The sequence below is a fragment of the Sciurus vulgaris genome (assembly GCF_902686455.1).
Source record: "Sciurus vulgaris genome assembly, chromosome: 2".
NCBI lineage: Eukaryota > Metazoa > Chordata > Mammalia > Rodentia > Sciuridae > Sciurus > Sciurus vulgaris.
The window spans coordinates 103,638,418-103,659,895 of record NC_136462.1 but is presented as its reverse complement, the minus strand read 5'-3'; the positions used below and the strand labels follow the sequence as shown (position 1 = coordinate 103,659,895).

The 21,478-nt window shown below is 34.2% G+C and overlaps 1 protein-coding gene across 8 annotated transcripts in view; it reads left to right on the top strand.

Annotated features, from left to right (window-relative positions):
- Window positions 1–21,478, top strand: part of CCPG1 (cell cycle progression 1) — a 69,475-nt gene that overhangs the window by 19,146 nt on the left and 28,851 nt on the right. For 6 of the 8 annotated variants that reach the window (XM_079129927.1, XM_079129923.1, XM_079129924.1 and 3 more), the window contains 7 exons: window positions 1,375–1,492; window positions 3,631–3,707; window positions 4,238–4,439; window positions 7,403–7,498; window positions 9,464–9,715; window positions 14,448–14,569; window positions 17,982–19,384. In XM_079129927.1, the coding sequence (XP_078986053.1) occupies window positions 1,375–1,492; window positions 3,631–3,707; window positions 4,238–4,439; window positions 7,403–7,498; window positions 9,464–9,715; window positions 14,448–14,569; window positions 17,982–19,384 (2,270 nt within the window). The remainder of the gene's footprint in view (window positions 1–1,374; window positions 1,493–3,630; window positions 3,708–4,237; window positions 4,440–7,402; window positions 7,499–9,463; window positions 9,716–14,447; window positions 14,570–17,981; window positions 19,385–21,478) is intronic. The other 2 variants (XM_079129929.1, XM_079129930.1) reach the window with 1 other exon arrangement.

Sequence of the window (21,478 nt, the reverse complement as noted above, 5' to 3'; positions counted from 1 at the left end):
GAGATTTTATCTCACTCCAGTTAGAATGGCAGCTATCAAGAGTACAAACAGTAATAAATGCAGAAGATGATGTTGAGAAAAAGGAACACTTTCACACTGTCGTTGGAATTGTAAATTACAACAGCCACTATGGAAATCAGTATGGAGGTTCCTCAAAAAAAAAAAAAAGCAAACAAACAAAAAACAAAACTAGGCACGAAACTACTATACTGCCCAGCTGTAACACTCTTCGGTATTTATTCTAAAGAATCAGTCATACTATAGCAATACGTGCATACCCATGTTTGTAACTGCACAGTTCACAGTAGCTAAAATGGATCCAGCCTAGGTGTCAGAGAGTAAGTGAATGAATTAATAAAAATGTGGTATATACGGAGTTTTATTGAACCAAGAAGAGTGAAACTATTTCATTTTCTGGAAATTGGATGGAACTTGAGAACATTATGTTAAGCAATTTAAGCAAGACTCAGAAAGTCAAGGGTCAAATGTTTTCTCTCCTATGTGGGAGCCAAGGAAGAAAAAGGAAAAGAAAGGTAGAGCGGGGATCTCTTGAAAATTGAGGGGAGATCAGTCGAGTAGAGGAAATGGACCTGGGGGAGGGACAGGGGAAATATGAGAGAATGATATTGACCAAATATTATTATATTGTATGCACGTATGAATGTAAAAAAAATCATGCCTTTAACATAGCAGTTTACTTTGCCATAATAAGTAGTTGTTTGCATGTGGCTATTTCTCTGAATAGGTTGTAAATTTGAATTTTGGATTTGAGGTTTTTTTTTTTTTTTTGGAAACAGGGATTGAACCCAGAGGTGCTTAACCATTGAGCCACATCCTCAACCCTTTTTATCTTATATTTCGAGATAAGGTCTTGCTATGTTGTTTAGGTCCTGGCTAAGTTGCTGAGGCCGATCTTGAACTTTCGATTTTCCTGCCTCAGCCTCCTGAGTTGCTGGGGTTATAGGTGTGTGCCACTGTACCTGGCTTGGGTTTGAATTTTTTATACCCCACGGTAACTTGTAAAGTCCCTTTTCTAGAGTAGTTCCATAAATGTTAAGTACGAATAAATTGATAGAAATAGGTAAGTTCACTTATACATGAGATTCAAATTTATTGCCAAAGCTCTTAAAATAGAGCATTCATCCGTTAGGCTGACTTGACTTAGAATTTAAACCTAAGATTCTGTTCTGCTGTTTCTCTGACATAAACCCTTGTAGACTGAACTGAACAAAAGTTCATTGGATTAGATGCTGTTCCCTTTTGGAGTAAGGCAGCCTTTGGGACTTTTAATAAGGGAAACCATTTATATGTAATCAAATCCAGCTTTGAGAAATTAATAGGAAAATAACTGAATAATTATCACTTTTTCCCTAGGGGTCTGATGTAGAGATGGTGAATTCTGTCACAGCCAGTGACAGCTCTGAGCTCACCCCAGGATGTTCATCTTTAGAGCAAGAAGAGGATGTACAAGTACTGCAGATAGAGCAAGGAGGTAAGTCTGTTAAATTTTGTTTTAAAAAAAATATGAGTGCCATTATGAATCTTGCCTTCTTTCTAGGCAGTCAGCCTTTTGGATAATCTTAGTGATCTGGTCACAGAAGCACTCATTTTAATATGGATTAGGTAGAAATTCAGTGTGGATTTAGGAAAGCATGTAGAACCCAGTGTCACCAAACTGCTACAGGGTTTATTATTTGTAGCTGTAGTACGTTTGGACCTCAGATAGTCTTTCGTACTATAGAAGTAACCAGTGACTAAACATGTATTATGTGGTTTAAGATGAATTTGTTTGGTACTTTATATTTACTTGCCATGATTAATGTTATGACTAGTTATGTACAAAACTTTTTTCATCAGAAGAGATTCTTCATTTATCACCATGCTGTAGAGTTCTTGAGTCGGAATTTAGTACAATGATATCTGACCATGTACCGTACTGCATCTGTGGTTAATATACTTCCTGTGGGATTTGTGCATCTTATTTATATAGAGACGTATGACTCCTAAATAATTGCTGTAACTCCCAAGCAATTGCTGTATAGTCTTATCTTCTCTTCCTTAACACTTTTAAAAAAATGTTCATTAAAATGTAAGTAAGAACATTTCTTCTTCAGGAGAGTACAGTAGATATGTCAAGGCTAGAAACAGAGGAGATTGTACCTGTTAAATTTTTTTTTTAAGCTTATGTGCTGATTACTATTCTGAATTGCAGATATTCTCATTGTTTGTGGGTCATATCCCTCTGAGAGTCTAAAAGGCATGAATAGTTTCTCCTGAGAAATGTATTTACCCCATATGTAAAAAATTTCCATATTCTATAGTACTCTTAGACCCAAGTTCATCTTTGAGTTTTATCTCCAAATTAAGATAATATTCTATTATTAAATGGAAGAGTACTTTTTTTTTCTCTTGTTCTTATGAGGTTCAAATACATAAAAATAAAGTTTGTGATAGGGAAAATGATGTAAAGGATTTTTAAGAAAGTATTTTTAGTTGTAGATGGATACATAATACCTTTATTTTAATTTTATGTGGTACTAAGGATTGAATCCAGTGCCTCACATGTGCTAGGCAAGTGCTTTAACGACATACAACTTGAGCTACAACCCCAGCCCCCAAAATGGATTTTAACATGTGGTTAACTATAATACTTTTCAATTGCTATTGAATTTTTTCTTTCTTTCTTTCTTCTTTTTTTTTTTTTTTTTTTTTTTTTTTTTGCGGTACGGGGGATTGAACTCAGTGCCTTATACCACTGAGCTACCTCCCCAGACTTCTTTACTTATTTTTATTTTTATCTATCTATCTATTTATTTATTTTTTTTTAGACAAGAGACTAGCTAAGATGCCAAGACTGGCCTCAAACTTGTAGCCTTCTTGTCTTAGACTCCAAAGGAGTTGGGATTACATATGTGTACTACCACACCTGACTTGCTTTTCTGTATTCTTTTGATTCCTTTTTTTTTTTTTTTCATAGTTTAAAGCTTTTTTTTTGTTGTTTTTTTTGTATACTGGGGATTGAACCCAGGGGCAGTTAACCACTGAACCCTAGCCCCAGCCATTTTTTTATATTTTATTTAGAGACCAGGTCTTGCTGAGTTGCTGAGGCTGGCTTTGAACTTGGAATCCTCCTGCCTCCTGAGCCACTGGAATTACAGGCGCCACTGCACCTGGCAAGCTTCTTATAACTTAAAGCAGTTTTGATCCTTACATTACAAGCTATTGATAGCCATTGGAATGGTGGTATTTTTAGGAATTTTGAATGAACTTTTAAGAAGTCAGGAAATGTGCCAAGAGGTATAGAGGATGTATTTTCCTTATTAATGGGTTCTTAGAAACACTTCGCATTAAGGGATTTGTTATTACGAGGTAGAGATTTTATTTAGTTAAATTAGCTTTGATTTAAGTTCTTAGTAGGTCCTAAGTGAGTTCACTTAAATATCTAAAATTGTTTCCTCATAATTTCAAATAATTAAAATGTGGTAACAACAGTAAAGTTACTTTTATAATTGTATGTGACATTTCATTAATCCACTTTAACATATTGAGAATAGATTTTATCTATAATGATTGTATTTATAAGAAGTCAACTGTTTTAAATGAATAATTTTATTCTTTGCTTTATAACAGAAAGCAGCCGAAATGTCACCGTGTTAATGGAAGAAACTCTTTATCCTACTTTTGAAGAAACCAAGTCAGCAGTTGAGGTAAACTCGTATCGTGTATATGCCATAGTATATGGCATAGCTTGTTGAAGTTTATCACTTACATACCAGAAAGGTTTAATCAGTTTTTAACAGGTTCCTGAATGCAAAATTAAGTTTAAATTTATAGAACTGGTGAGAGAAATCAACTTTCTTTTTTCCTATGGCCATTGGGTAGCAAAGGTAGTCTCACTTCTGCATTCCAGTGAGAGAAAGCAGTGATCCATGTAATTCTGAGGGTTGCCAATAGGTTTGATGATGTTTTCAAGCTACTTGATGAATCTTTTATTGCATAATCCTTTATGGTTTGGAAGAAATAATATCTTTAGGAGCTGGTTGAATAGCTTAGTGGTATAGCACTTGTCTAACATGTACTAGGCTCTGTATTTGATTACTAGCACTGGAAAAAAATCATATATTTCACTTTAACCTCAAATTACTGTATATTACATTATACATTTTGAATTGTATAGAAAATATAAGGCTCTTAAATAATTTTAGAATTTATTATCTCTAAAATTGTGATACTTTAGGCAGAAGAAGAGCAGTCACCTGAGGACAATGTCTATTTTGGAACTGCCAGTGACGATTCTGATATTGTTACCCTCGAGCCTCCTAAGTTAGAAGAAATTGGAAATCAGGAAGTTACAATTGTTAAAGAAGCACAGAGTTCAGAAGACTTTAACATGGGCTCTTCTTCTAGCAGCCAGTATACATTCTGTCAGCCAGAAACCGGTAAGACCTATATAATGATAATATGCTGATGTGAGACTTAAGGACTTCTGTGACTACATTTTATATAATGTCTTCTTTTCTAACCCTAAATCTTACCTTTTGAATATATTGGGTAAACTCAAGAGATTTTTTTTGTAAATCTGTTATATCTAGGGTTTTCCTAGACTATATGGCATGGAGCACAGTAGTGTTGTACTGTAACAAGACTTTTTTTTTTGAAATCATGTTCTGTCTTTTTTTTTTTTAAATCATTAAATAGAAGACAGAATTTCTTGAGCTGGGTCAGTGGTACACACCTGTCGTTGTAGCTACTCAGGAGGCTGAGGCAGGAGAATTGCAAGTTAGAAGCCAGTGTCTGCACCTTAGCGAAACCCTGTCTCAAAATTTGGGGGAAAAAAAAAAAATTTGAGAGAACTGGAGATGAAACTCAGTGAGTGGTAAAGCACCCTTGAGTTCAATCCCCAGTATCCAGTTGGGGGTGAATTCTTGGAGGTTTTTCTTCTGCAGTTTGCACTTCCAAGGAAATTGCTGCATGACTGAGTTACGCCCCAGCCAAAGTTAGTTTCTTAAAGAAGATGTGTAACAGTCTCAAACACTTCAAAATGCACTTGGATTTTTTTTTTTTAAGATCTTTATGAGGGGGAAATTGAAGCATCTTATCTAAAAAGGAGGAAAATGTTAACATTTTTGCTTATAATAGTACACATTTGTACTATAGAAATAGCGAAAGAAAAAAAAAATTGTAGGGGGCAGGGGATTTAACCCAGGGGTGCATTACCACTGAGGTACATACCAGCCCTTTTTAATTTTTATTTTGAGACAGGGTCTAGCTAAGTTGCTGAGGCTGGCTGCAAACTTGGAATTGTCCTGCCTCAGCCGTCCCAGTCAGTGAATAGGTGTGTGCCACTGCTCCAGTGTTGGTGAAAGAAAATTCTTATTGAAGTCTGGCAGATCCCTTTGATTATAAGTAATTTAACAAATATTTATGGAGTACCTACCAAGTATAAAACAATGTTCAAGGAGCTGTTACTAAAGTGGTCTTCCCAAAAGGTTCTGACTTGGGTCTTTCATTTAGACTGTTATGAAAATGTACCTATTATAAGTCACTTTCCTAATGCTCATTGTTCATAATCATTTGGAGGTTAAATTCTGAATTGCTAAGCCATTTCTTTCCATAATTCTTATGCTCAGTTTTAGAAATGTATTTGAATATCTTTTAAGATGATCTAAAATATTTAGTTGTGAACTTCCTGGAATATATAAGATGCACTTATAATTAACCCACAGTTATAACATAAAGGTAAATTATGGGAGAGGCAACTTGGAATACTGTTAGTAATACCAAAAATTTCCTGATTTGATAGAAAACCAGGAACGGGTAGTATCTGAGATATTCTCTCTTTAATATTTACATTTGGCATCTAGAATCAAACAAGGGAATTTCTAGCATTCAAGTTTAATAAAATTCAATTTGAGATCTTTGGCTATCTCATTTGATAAGCTAATTTTAGTTAGTGTATCCATAGAGCCTAAAAACATTTTAACTATCTAAATACTCACCTGATGTTCTTAGTGGCTAGAGGGACACTTTGTCAGAAGAGCTTATCTAGTCCAGTTATCCCTTGGTATCCACAAAGGCCTGGTTCCAGGACCCTGGCAGACACCAAAATCTGGATGCTCAAATTTCTTATATAAAATGGCATAGTATTTGCAAATCACCTATGCACATCTTCTCATCTTTACATTACTTATAATACTGTAAAAGCTATGTAAATAGTTGTTATTTAGAGAATGACCAGAAAAAGAAGTCTTGTACATGTTCAGTACAGATGTGATTTTTTTGTGAATATTTTTAATCCATTGTTGGTTGAATGGGGGAACATAGGACCTATGGGATATGAGTGACTGACTGTACATTTATTTACAAGGGCTTAATTAACTTATACAATTTAGTAAGGTGATCAAATTTTGATGTGTTTTTGTACTCCAGGATTTGTTCTGTATTCAAATAGTCTCCCCCTGCTCTTTGGTTTAATTTAAGAATTTGCATGGCCAAAATGGTCACATTGAAGGAGAAGTGTGGAAAAGGGTCCAGGGTGACATGTAAGACAAAAAAGAGGCTACACACTGTTTTTCCAGGACCTTGGATAACTCTAAGCTGGTTAATTCTAATATTTTTATCCTTTGTGAATTCAGACTTTTTGGGAATTTTTGCAGATTTAGTTAACAGGAATATTTTATTAAGTGTGTTTTTACCCAGTGTTATCCCTCTAAAAGAAATTGTTCAGTTAAGCTTTTTAAAAAAATGAAACTTTGGATTGTGCCAAAAATACTATACAGCTATGTGTTGCTTAATGATGTGATATGTTCTGAGAAATGTGTCTTTAGGTGATCTTGTCATTGTGTGAACATCATAGAGTGCACTTACACAAAGTAAAACTGCTGTGATGTCACGAGGCAATATAATCTAATAGGATTTATCTCATAAATGTGGTCCATTGTTGACCAGGATGTCATTGTGGACTTGTAGTATATGATTAGTTGTTAGGCGTTTTCTTTCCTTTTCCTTACCTTCATTTTTTTCTTGGTTTGTTAATTTCATGTTACCCATTGACTGCTTAGTTATTTTGCCTTTTTCTTTTCCTTTCTTCTTCATCCTTATTTTGACTTCATGTTTTTCTTCTAAAAACATTTAGAAGAAACTTGAGATTTTAATAGTAACATACTTTTTGTTATTTAAGACCAGTACCAGCTTCTTTCATATTAACACACTTTCCTGACCTCAAAGGCAAAGTTGGTAGCTATAGAGATGTTTATATTATATGTATGTTTTTTAAAAGGCATGATATTAGATTTTAAGTTAGCAGAGATAACAATGTTGTGATAAGTATTTTCAATTATTTATTATCTTTATTCTTTATAATAAAGCTTTATACATCTTTTTTCCTGTTTATTCACAAAAGAAAGGTGGTGGGAGAAGCTGTGGAAGATTCCTGAATGCATAATGGGATGGGATGATCAGCTGAAACACCAAGTTCCTAGCCAACTCACTTTCCAAGGTGGTGTGACTAATTCTGATCAGCTTCCATAGAGCTGAGTGTGCCTAGTCACATTTACTACTTACTATGTGCTTCACAGATACCTGTTGTAATCTGTGATACCCTAAACAGGTGTTCAAAATTGATCTTATAAAAAAGCTGACTAAGCTTATTGCATGGCCTCTTGCATTGTTTGCATCTTGGACTATGGACCAAATTATGCTTTAAAAGTTTAAAAATCAAAATATTTCAGCTGTTAAGTATTTGGGTGAAAAAGATGGAAGCATTAGATAAAGACCTAAGTGTGGGTTAAGTTGGTTTATTAGAATATATAATGAAGGCAGTATGTGTTAATGGAACATTCAAAATTTATTCAAGGAATTTTGACAGTTTGTTTTATATTTACTTATTATAATTCTGAGTAGAAAGTCTGACTTAAATACTCATTCATGATCATGAATGCCTTTGCATTATGTAATGCTGTGTTTAAGTCTTCCTTTTTCTCTCTTTGTCCAAGAAATGTAACCTCATACCTGAGGCGACGGCATCTTGGAAAAGCTAGTGATCAAGAATAAACAAATAAACATGATGGGCATAAGGGTCATGACCAAAAGATCTCTCAGTGGCATCTGTATCACTAAATATTAGGAACATTAATTCATTCAGTAGTGACTTTCTCTTTGTGTTCGTTGTTGTGTGAAAATAAACTGTATCCCCCATGATCCATTTTTTAAAAAAGGATTGTCTAACCTAATCAGATTTCCTGTGGATATCCTGTCTTCTAAAGAACTGTTCCTTTTTTTTTTTTTTTTAAGAGCATGACTATTGTTTTGAAGCATTTTGTATTAAATTCAAGTTCAATTTTATCCTTAATTTTAGTGCTTTCCTTTACTTCCAACCAGCCTGTGGAAATCATTACTGAGTGATGTATCTGTCTGTTGTGTCATCAGATAGTATGTTGAAATATGGAAGAGTGTTAATAAATTTACATGTTTGTAGAAAAATTGAAGCTGATATTTCCAGAAAATGTTTCCTGGGCTTAAAATTTTTTTGTACAATTTTTTTTTTTTGTTATTCATTGTTCTATGCTATTCTTTTCATAAGGGAGAAGTCCTTAATATCTGAGATAGCTGTTGTGTCACTTCCTCATGCTGACATATTTACTAGAGGGTAAAATTAATAACCTTCTAGTAAGAGTGGCAGTCGAAGGGAAGGGCTCATCTGACTTCTGGAAACCTGTGTTAAACTATAGGGCTTTGAGCCTTGATTGTAGGCTAGTAGTATGGAATTGAAAGTAGGTGGCAGATAGACCCAGGAAATTTTTGGTAGTTATTATACTTGTGAATCACAGGGACTGCTTGTATATTCCTGTGTTCCTTAAACTTTTGGGTTTAAATTATTTAAATCTATTAAAAAATGAATGAAGAGAGAGGATTTTTTTTCTTCCAGAAGTAGTACTTGTTTATGCCTTCCATGGCAATCAAATTTAATAGGTTATGAGAATGATTATTCTTAAAATGTAAGTTGCAAGGGGAGTTTTAAAAAAAACTCTCTCAGGCTGGGGAGATAGCTCAGTAGGTAAAGTGCTTGCCATGCATGCATAAGGCCCTGGGTTCGATTCCCCAGCACCAAAAACAAACAAAAACAAAAACTCTCTCAAAGCACAGAGTAATTTTTTTTTTTTTTGGGGGGGTGCTGGGGGTCGAGCCCAGGGCCTTGTGCTTATAAGGCAAGCACTCTACTGACTGAACTACCTTCCCAGCCCCTGGAGTAATATGTTTTAACAAATTCCCATGTATCACATTCAAGGACTTTTATACTTTTTCTCTATTTGATAAATTGAAAAACTGTTTGTGGTGTTTGTTTTTGCTATTTCCTGTAAAAAGGCATGTAGAGATAGCATTGATTGTTCTAAGTCATATTTATTGGGAAAGCTTTTCTAAAAGTTTTAATACCTAAATATCAACCTTTTTCTTTTTAAAATAGTATTTTCATCTCAGCCTAGTGATGACGAATCAAGTAGTGATGAAACCAGTAATCAACCCAGTCCTGCCTTTAGACGACGCCGTGCTAGGAAGAAGACTGTTTCCACTTCAGAATCTGAGGAACGATTGCTCGCTGAACAGGAAAATGAACCTTCTAAGGAGTTGAGTAGACGCCAGTTCAGTAGTGGTCTCAATAAGTGTGTTATACTTGCTTTGGTGATTGCAGTCAGCATGGGATTTGGACATTTCTATGGTAAGTGTTTGAAAATGTGTTATACATTAACTGATGCCATTATATAGAGGCACTGATTAAGAGTGAGGAATCTTAGATCCGTTTTCATTGTCATTATTAAGCAGATGATCTTGCAACCTGTTTGTGTTTCAGTTTTCTTATTTGCAAAGTGGAGATAACTGCTTATCTCCTTGAACTATTTTCACTTAAATTAGGCAGTAGTTATTAAGAAATGTAAGAACTGGCTGTGGTAGTATGTACCTGTAGTCCCACTTGCTTGAGAGGCTCATGCAGTAGGTTTATTTGAGGCCAGATTGAATGACAAAGCCAGACCTCATTTCAAGTAAAAAAAAAAGAAAATTAACATGTATGACTTTTTTTCCAAAGTAAAAAGATTAAAAGATTAAAAATTTGAAATGCCAGAGCTGGGGATGTGGCTCAGTAGTAGAGTGCTTGCCTAGCATGCAGGAAGCCCTGGATTCGATCCCTAGCATCACCCAAAAAAAGAAAATTTGAATTGCTCACCATGAGGCAAGTCATTAATTTACTATTACAGATTATTTAAATCCTAGTTGAAGCAGTTACATTTGAAGTCTCCCAATAATTAGTGCTATCATTTCTATTTTGAGGTTTAATGCAATTGTCATTTTGTGACATTCATTTTTGTTTCATGATTCACATTAAATGAAAAATTTTCATCTTATACTTTAGTATATTTTGGTGTTTGTTACACCCAGGTTGCTTAGTGCCTCGCGAAGTTTCTGAGGCCAGCTTTGAACTTGTGATCCTCCTGCTTCAGCCTCCTGAGCTGTAGGGATTAAACGTGTGTGCCACCATGCCTGGCTCTTGATTATCTTATTAATTCAAACCCTTTACATGTTTCATGGGTAAGATGAAGAAGGACTTGTATGTGGTATTTTGTTTGTTTTTTTTTTTTTTTTTCATTTAGGAGTCTCACTGTTAGGTTTCTTATTTAAGGTATATTTCTTTAGTACAAAGACAGGAGTATTTAAGAACTAGTGTTATTCCTGCCCCTTGCTCTGTTGGATTTTGAGTGGGGGAAGATACTTTTAAAAAGTGTCTTAGATCTTGTTAGTTTCACAAATTTTAGTTTGCATTGTATTAACTACTTTTAGAATTTTTTTTTTTGCCTTTGTAATCTGTACTTTAACTTTGGTTTGCTCGTTCCTTCCAATAATGTGTTCTTGATCCAAAGATTGAAGAATTGCAAGTATACTTTATTGATTTGCAAAAAGGATATTTATATTATAATGTTAGAATAAACTTAATATCAACATAGCATAATAAAGAATACTTGTTTAAAGTCAGTCAGTAAAATGTGTTGTTTCTTGAATTTAATTCTGTGTTAATAAAAATAGGTACTTAGATTCCTGATGGATGCCTGCTTGAATTTAATACTGAGGTACTATAACTTGTATCCTCTTTTGAAGTTTATTGTAATGAGATTTGATTTGAAATATATATTTTATTGACTAACTAGAGCAAATGTATCAATATGTTTTTGAGTTATGATTTTTTCTCCCTACAGGTAAACATGAAGGTAACAAAGGAGAAGGTCTTAATCTTTTTTTCTTACTAAAAGCAAAAATTTGAAAGTGACTTCTAATGTTAATTTGGACAATTGCATGACCTTTAAATATGTTATAGAAAGTTCAGTTTAGAGGGGAGTTCTTTCAAAAGTGAGAAATTATTTCCTTGTTATTTAGAATTTTGTTACTGGTAAAATTTACTTTAATAATTGCAATTGATAAAACATTTTTTGTACTTTTTCATATTAGTCTTTCCAAAATATGAAAAACCAGGATCTAGGCCTATATAGTAATGAAAAATTGGTTTAATAAAAATATAAGATCTAACCTGAATGACCTTTTAAAATCACTACTTAAACGGATAACAAGTTTTATTTTCTAAGTTCTATTTTCTAAGTTCTGGCACTGATTTAAGCATTCTTTTGGAGTTGCTTTCGGGGTTAGTTTGAATTTCCAACCACTGTGTACTTATTTGCATTCCATAATCAGTCATTTACCTTATAATCTCCTAACAAAAATAAAGTACTAAGTGAGTCTCATTAAGCACACTCACCAGCCTTGACTTTATATAAAGTTGGAGTGTCTCATCTATGCTGGAATAAAGAGAAAACTCAGGATAGTAAAACACTGTACTCCAGGTATTTGACGATGACTTTAATTCTGAAAGTATTTCTAAAATTAATAAAAGATAATTATATCTTTATGATGTACTTATCTTCCTTCCTCTTATCTTTTTTATAAGTTTCTTAGTTATCAAAGAATCTTTATTTTTAAAATTAATTAATTTATTTATATGCAATTCTGAGAATCGAACCCAGTGCTTCACATATGCTTAGCAAACACTCTACCACTGAGTTACAACCCCAGAACCCTTACTCTTATATTTACTTGCAGATTATCTATACACTAAATTTTCACTAAATTGGTTTTCTCACGGAGTTACTCTAAGTATTGATAAGACTGTTCAGTTCTTCAACAGACAACTAGGTGCTGATGTACAACCTGGTGCTAAGTTATAACAAATTAATTACTGCTCAAAGGATATACCTACTGAGTCATCCTAGAGGTGATAGGATTTAAATTGGGTTAGTCTTAGCAAGCTTATGATGGGCAGAAGGGAAGGTGAGAGTCTAGCAATGGAGAATCTGATAAACTGCAGAAAAAGTAATAAACCTTTTGGGTTTCATAACAATGAGGAGATTGCCTGGACTATGGAATATTTATATAGAAATAATGGAAGTGGTGGGGTGATACTAGGTTGTAAAACATCTTGGAGTCTGGGTAGCAGAGTTGGATTTATTGAGTGAGCACTCAAGTCACTCAATAAATGTTAGAGGAAAAAGTACAGGAAGATAAGTGGTATGGGACAAGAAGAACTAACTGCTAGGAGTTTTGTGATGTGAATATTTGATGATGAGGACCTTGAAAACTGTAGTGACTGGGGATACAGGAGTTAATAAAATAAGGGACATCAAAAGAATAAGATAGGACTTTGACCTGGATAGTAAGTTAACAAACTTAATAAAGTTCTAAGAAGTGTGCTAGCTGTTTCATTTTTGGATTTGGGAGTTAATGGAGAAAGGGTTTGCTAGATGATAAATAGATGGTAAGCATAGTTTGGATTATTTTTACTCAGATTTATTCTAGAGTGGTTGAAGTAGGTGTCAAAGTTGATTTCTTTTCTCCCGTAAAGAGGCCCCCAGAATTGTGCCCAACACACAGCTGGATATATTGGCTAGAAACTCTGGTCAGACATTGCAACTGTATCTGTAGCTGAGAGGACTTAACAGGAATGACAGCAAAACTGACAGTGCATTAATGTGTGGAGAAAAGTAGTGTTTTTAGACAAGGCTTTGCCAAAGATAGCATCTTGGGTGGTAATACTTTATAGGTAGGCAACTGAAGATGCAGGGTCAAAGCCCCAATGATTAGTTAGTGAGATTAAAAAGGACTACATTAAGACAGTCATTAAGCATATACTATGTTTATATCTCACAATCAAATCTCACCATAGTTTTTGGTTATTTTTCAGTGGACAAAGGAATTTATCTGGTTAGCACTTTAAAATAGAAGTTTTCTGGTTACTCTGGGTATTAAGTATATTTCAACATTTTAAAAAATCTGAGTTCTTTTGAGTCATTTTAAAACAATTAATTCTATAAATAAAATTTAAAGAAATGAATCCTAATGCAGAGTTTCATATTCATATTTCATACAGTGTTTATACTATCCAACAGTTGTCTGTGAGTGGCTAAAAGCTTTCAGTGTTTTTCAAGATGAAGACATTTAAAAATAACTTTTGTAGCAGTAAAGGGGGAAAACATAGTAAGCTATCATTACATCCTTTTATTTTAAAATTGTGTAATGTCTCTTTATAATGGTATGCCCACTCAGTAATATTAAGGTTGCTGGATGCATTTTGCCCTATTTTTGATTTAGTGTTTTGTTTTTGTTCATGCATGAAGTTTGTAGGAGCATGTGAACAGCATGTCTTGGCAAAATAACATTTTGATTTTAGGGTGAAAATAAAGGAGTCTTCCTTTATCACTGCTGGGTTAGGGACAGTGGTACTCCAGTACAGATTTAACCATTGTAGAGTTCTTAAAAGATTTGGCTTTGAGAATGGTAGGTACCAGCCAACTTTTTGTGCTGTAGTTCTTGGGCTTGTGTTGTATCCTTTAGGCAAAATATTAGAGGTACACAAATAGACAGTTTTTTTCATGTTTCCTTTTAACCTGTGGAAGAAACACCACTGATTATTTCTCTGTGTAAAGGGGTTTTAAACACTTTACATGCTTAAAGATACCCACAAAACAACAAAGCTGAGTGCCTTCAATATAGTAAGATAAGAACATTTAATATATCTTTTCTTATTAGAGTAATGTAGGCTGGTCTGTTCATTTTAATCAAAAGGTTCATGAACTTCTTAAATGTTCCTGGGTATATACTAAATAAATTAACCTATTTGGACTGGTTTGTATTATAACTAACTTCCATCATCATTTGATCAGTGATACCATATTTATTCTTTGTTTATTAAAAAATCAGGATTTTTAAAGAAACATAAAATGCTGATACTTTGAAAAATGATTTTATCCAGATTTAGATACAGTTAGGTTTATATGTAGATAAAATGTTTTTTGTATTTTAAAATTTTGGTAATCATAATGTTATATGCCTCTAATAAAAATTTTTCATTTTAGGCACAATTCAGATTCAGAAGCACCAAGAGTTAGTCAGAAAGATACATGAAGATGAACTGAACGATATGAAAGATTATCTTACCCAATGCCAACAGAAACAAGAGCCCTTTATAGATTCTAAGGTGTGTACCACTAACAAATATTAAAAATAATTAGTATTTGTGCTATTTAGATACAAGTACAGCGAAAATTAGTGATAATATTGGTAATTGTTTATTAAGTACTTGCTGAAACTTCATCACTATCATAGAAAGCACTATGTATCTCTTATTTCTCATAACAATACTATGATTTAAGCAAGTATTAAGTTCATTTTATAGATGGTAAAGAGAACTAATTTGTTTCAAGGTATCTAATTTGAAAGACCTTTCTTCATAACTGCTATATTAAATTAATTAACATTGTTTAAAATTGACATTTAAGACATATATTTTTTCACATACACACATATTTTGCATACACAGCACATTATTAACATTGTTTTCACAGAGCTAAGCAAAATATTTGGAAGTTGGGGCTTTATAGCCCTTCCAAGATCTTCCTTGGTTGGGTGAAATTGCCAGTATTTTTAACTGTTTTTGTTGTTAGATCTGACAGAATGGAGAGCACCTAACCAAATAGGAATATACTGTCAACTCTCCCTCCTTACCCGACACCTTAGGATGAGTAGAAAAACAACTGGTTTCATATTTTGTTCTTCCCTAGTAAGGTGGTGAAGGAATGATAGTAAACTCAGGATAGAAAATTAAGTTGTTGCAGTGTGCCATGGTACACACCTGTAATCCCAGCAGCTCGGGAATCTGAGGCAGGAGGATCTGGAGTTCAAAGCCAGCCTCAGCAAAATCCAGGTGCTAATAAGCAACTCAGTGAAACCCTGTCTCTAAATAAAATACAAAATAGGACTGGGGATATGACTCTGTGGTTGAGTGCCCCCAAGTTCAATTCCTAGTACCCAAAATAAAGAAAAAAGAAAATTAAGCTGTTGCTTTTCCCATCCATCCCACTGCATCTTCCTCACAGTTTATGTATGTGTCATTTATAGGTTTATGATTATATTTCTTGGAAAGACAGAATCCTGGTTTATGTTCCAGTTATATCTTTTAGGGTGTATGCTAAAGTCAATTGTCAGTGGTGCAGTTACTCCTCATATATCAGAAGGTGCCATTTGCTTTTTTACAACTTAGTTTCTGGTTCTGTAGGATGGCACTGACTTTTAGAAGACATAAGTCTTTAGAGAGTTTTTTTCAGACCTTGTGTCCGGCTATTAAGTATGGTTCAGGTGTGGAAGCATTTTGGAAGACATGCCCAGGATCTCTACATGTCCATCACTTAATTTCAAGATCAGGTGTATATATGAGGAATGTTGAATTCTTCATTTCCCCTGTGGCTTATACTCCATGATCCACTGCTATTGGGTAGATGAAACTTGTTTTCTCAGACAGGTAGAGCAGATGAAATGATTATGATTGAGTTTTAAATTTTAATTTATCCTTTGAAGATTGAGCTAAACAGTGAAGCAACCATTTCATTTTTTTCAAATGTAAAATACTATTATTCTGTAAAAAAAAACATATATATATATTGTTGATGGACCTTTGTTTTATTTATTTATGTGGTGCTGAGAATTAAACCCAGGGCCTCACACATGCCAGGCAAGTGCTCTACCACTGAGCCACAACCCCAGCCCAACTAGTTTTTTTTTTTTTTTTTGTGGTGCTGGGGATTGAACCCAGGCCTGTGCTTGCGAGGCAAGCATGCTACCAACTGTGCTGTCTCCCCAGCCCTCTTTATGAACTTTTTCCCATCTTAAATCAGATTATAAATACTGTCTGATTCAAGTAAGATTAACCATAATATCTATAGTAAATTAAGACAAAGTTAAATGTCATTTTGCATATTTCACATAGATCCTTTTTTTTTTTTTTTTTTTTTTTTAAGTGCTTGGGGTTGAATCCAGTATCCAGTGGTGGTCTACCGCAGAGCTACATCCCTAGCCCTTTTTATTTTTTATCTTGAGCTAGGGTCTTGCTAAATTTCCCAGGCTGTCCTTGAACTTGTTATCCTCTTGCCTTATCCTCCAGTGTAGCCGAGATTACAGGTGTGTGCCACCAGGCTTGGCTATAGTAGAACTGTATAAACCTGATTGAGCAGTTTCTCTGTCATGGGTTCTGACTTCAGAGTCACGTTAATCTAGAGATTAGTCTTCAAGAGTTAATCTGTGGGCTGGGGAGATAGCTCAGTTGGTAGAGTGCTTGCCTCGTAAGCACAAGGCCCTGGGTTCAATCCCCAGCACTGCAAAAAAAAAAAAAAAAAAAAAAGAGAGAGTTAATCTGTACAGATTATAGAGTTACTGTAATCTGGTTTAAAGTGACTTGAAATTGGGGGAATTAGTTATATATTACAGAGATTTAGTCTGTCCTCTAATATGCTTGTAGAATTTTGCACCTATCTAGAAATGTTTTTATAGGATTAAAATGTTTCAACTAGGACAAAGACTGTCTGAAGTGTTTCTAAATCCAGGACCTTGTGAATGCTAGGCAAGCACTGTACCACTGTGCAACATCTCCAGCCTTTTAAAAAATTTTTTCACAATTTTGAGACAGCATTTCACTAAATTGCTGAGATTGACCTCCAATTTATGATCCTTCTACCTCAGCCTTCTGAGTAGCTGGGATTATAGGAATGTGCATTCATATATTACAAACACAATTTTTGGAATTATTTTGGCTCTAGATGACGTTACTTTTTATAAAAGATAGTTTCCTTAATTCAAGAAATGGAAAAGCCTTTATTTAGTCTTATCTATATTGTCTAGGATTTTTTTCAGGAGTGCATCATGTATTCAAAAAAACAGTCAGGCTATTCTGTTTCTTTTAGCATTTAGATGGGGCTAGAAGTCAGTAAAAAAATTCATATTACTATGGAAAACATTAATCAAAGGCACCTCTCTTTTTTTCCTTTCTCTTGCAGTGCTGGGGATTAAACACAGGGCCTTATACATGTTAGGCAAGCTCTCTACCACTGAGCTATATCTCAAGCTGCTTATATTTTTTTTTTCCCCAAAGGGGAGAGGGCAACCATTTATTTGTTTTATTAGTACATTATAGTTACACATAATATCAGGGTTCATTTTGACAGTATTATATAAGCATGAACTATAATTTTGCCCCAATTCAGTCTCCAGTGTGTTCCCTTTCCCCCCTCCCTCCCTCCCTTTAATCTCTTTCCTCTACCCTGGTGGTCTTATATTTATATGAAAAATCCTGTTAGGGATAAACAGAGCTCTAGATAACTTTTCCTTGTCTTTATAAATTCTTCCACCATACTATTGTTCTTAATTTGATATAATTCTCTACACTGCATTTTCTTGCATATGAAATTTAATATTTTTCAATTTTATACTATTGAAAATAGTATACAGGTCACAGGGCCTGTGGAAATAAAGACAATAAAGTTAATAGGGTATATCTTAAAGATTTAATTTCAGCTTTTAAAGCACCTAACATTTTTCTTTTCTTTCCAAAAAAAATTTAGTCATTGAAAGAAAACCTTGCAAGGTGTGAGACTCTTACTGAATCAGAGAAGATATCCTTTGATACTCAGAAAAAGAATCTTGCTGCAGAAAATCAGTATTTAAGAATATCTCTGGAGAAGGAAGAGAAAGCCATATCTGCATTACAGGAAGAATTAATGAAGCTAAGAGAACAGATTAGAATACTGGAAAACAAAGGAAGAAATACCGAATTGGTTACAGAAAATCAGAACCTTAAGCAGCATTTAGAAGAGGAAAAACAGAAAGTGCACAGCTTCCTTAGTCAAAGGGAGACTCTGCTGGCAGAAACTAAGATGCTAAAGAGAGAACTGGAGAGAGAACGACTGATAGCAATGACTTTAAGGGTGGAACTCCAGCAGCTAAGCACTAGTCAGTCACAAGACAACGTAGATTCTCCTAATGTACTGACTGAAAAAAAGGAAATAGCAGTCTTGCAGGAACGACTCACTGAGCTGGAGCAGAAACTAAACTTTGAACAGCAGCGTTCTGATTTGTGGGAAAGACTGTATGTTGAGGCAAAAGATCGGAATGGAAAACAAGAAACTGATGGAAAAAAGAAAGGTAGTAGAGGAAACCACAGGGCTAAAAATAAGTCAAAGGAAACATTTTTGGGAACGGTTAAGGAAACATTTGATGCCATGAAGAATTCTACCAAGGAGTTTGTGAGGCATCATAAAGAAAAAATTAAGCAGGCTAAAGAGGCTGTGAAGGAAAATCTGAAAAAGTTCTCAGATTCAGTTAAATCCACTTTCCGACATTTTAAAGATACTACCAAGAATATCTTTGATGAAAAGGGCAATAAAAGATTTAGTGCTCCAAGAGAAGAAACAGCTGAAAAATCAAGAACAGTTTTTAGTGACTACTTACATCCACAGTATAAGGCACCTATTCAAAACCAGAATCTTAGAGGCCCTACTCTGCAACAGGATGGAAGAAAAGAGAAGCCAACTCACTTTGAAGAATTTAGAAAAAATACAAATACACAGAAGTGCAGTGCTGAGCGTGACTGTAGGGGAAATTATTTCAGAAAGGCTTGTTCTGGTATGTTTGAATGTGCTCAACAAGAATCCATTAACCCTTTTAATGTAATGATGAATCCTGTAAGGATGGATGAGTTTAGACAGTTAATTGAAAGGTACTTATTAAAAGAAGTGGATGCTTTTCATCATTGGAAAGAACTAGATCAATTCATCAACAAGTTTTTCCTAAATGGTGTCTTTATCCATGATCAGAAGCTCTTCCCGGACTTTGTTAATGATGTTAAAGATTATCTTAAAGACATGAAGGAATATCAAGTAAATAATGATGGAGTGTTTGAGAAGTTGGATGGATATATATATAGACACTTCTTTGGTCACACTTTTCCCCCTCCATATGGACCCAGGTCGGTTTACATAAAACCATGTTATTATAATAGTTTCTAACAGTTGTATATTATGGTAGCATTTTTATCATTTGATTAGTTTCTTAGAAGGTTACTCTTTGTAAAAGACATGCTTTATGATTACTGGAAGTTTAGAATAAATTGAGAGATATAGTTTTAAATTTATAAATATTAAAAATAATTTCATATGACAATTGCTGACTTGAACAGATGGTTTAATTTCTATCTTAAAAATCAGTTGTGGATATATAAATCCTATTTTGACTAATTTTGTTTCTTTTCAGTATAGTTGATATGAAAAGATAATTACCTTAAGTGCAATTATTTTCCTCTAATCTTTAATTTCTTTATTCACCTTAGGAAGCTAGGAATGAACAACACAAATTTTACTCTGAAACCAGAAGAGCTCACATATAACAATTCTGGTGTCCCCACATTTTCATTTGTCCATTCCATATTCCAACTTAATTATTATATGATACTTATTACAAAATTATTATTTATAGGGGTAGTGGCATGATCAAAGAGGCAAACTCAGCAAGCCAGAAATTCTAATGTGCGTACTTCATAATAACTTTTAATCCAGTTTATCTGCTTTTTATTCTGTAACATGAAATTCTAATGCTCAAATGTCAGCTTCACTTTTTACCTTTGAGATGCATATATATCTATGTTTTTATGAATAAATGTAATGTGTCTATAAAATAATGAGACTGATTCTGGTGTCTTTAGTCGTTAAACATCTAGTGCTATAATGAGCAAAGTGTTGGAAGGCTGTCTTGAGGAAAACAAATGAAAAATTCTTACCTTAAACAAGTTCACAAGATATGCAAATACAGAAAATTACATGAAGATATGGAGGCATGTATATGGTAGTCTCAGGTGTCTGGAAATGTTTGGAAAGGCTTCATGAGTGAGGTGACCTTTGAAATAAAATTGTGTTTATACTGTCTTTTGAAAGAGAATTGAGAGTTAGGTACACAGGGGAAGGTTTTCACTTGCAAAGCCTTGGAAATGTGAAGCAGGGTAGTGCTGGGGGATGAATAAAAAGATCACGGTGGCCTCATTTTATGCTAAAGGATTTGTCTTGCAGGACATGCAGAACTTCTGAAGAATTTTGAAGTAGAGTGGAATTATAGATTAATTAGATTACCTTTTAGATTATTGGAAGCAACCTGGAAGATTGGAAAGGTGTGAAGCTAGAAGGTGGTCAGTACTATAGTTGTGAGCTGATGAGAATTAGAACTAGGATAGGAGCAGAGACAGAGTAATTACACATTAGGTATATAGTAAAATAGTTATTTCTTGTGCAAGAGAAGTAGAAAGTAACAGTGACTTTTAGATTTCTAGGATGGGTTACCTGGTGTATAGCATTATCACTCAGATACAGAATGTGCTTTTGGGCAAGAGGAATTAGATACAAAAATTATGTTTGAAGGTACCTATTGACATTCAACTGTGGAGAGGGTTAGTTGGCAGTTATTAATATTTCCACTTCTCTAGCCCAAACTGTGTGAAGATAGTCTCCACTGGAAGTGTTTATCACACCCTTGGGGAACAAATACCAACATCTGTAGGGTTGTATAGAAGTCTGAGAAGGGCAAGACTACAGAAAGTATGAAAACCCAAGTAAAAGGAATATTTAAATGAGTCAAATGCCTTAAAAGTTGAGGACTGAAAAATATTTCTTGGTTTGGGAATTGGGTGGCCAGGATGGCATCATGGGTTTGCCTTGAAGTAGTGACAGAAATCTGCTCATGGAAACTGAGGGAAGCAATGCAGATGTTGTGAATGTTTGCTGTAAGAAAAAGTTAAAGATACTTTTTTTTTTTAAGAGATGTGTGCATATGTCTGTGAGGGATGAAGCAAATGGGGGAGGATTTTTTTTTTTTTATGGGAAGGAGGAAAAATAATGGAAACACATCTCATTATTTTATTGTCACATTCTATTCTTATTATCTTATTCAGTATTTTCCCTTTTGGCAGTACACTTACATTTGTCTGTTTTTGCTTTCTAAAGGGTAAAAAAAAAAGTATAATACTCATTTAACTCCCTCCCCCCCCCAGTTTATGGTACAGATATAATAGGATTAT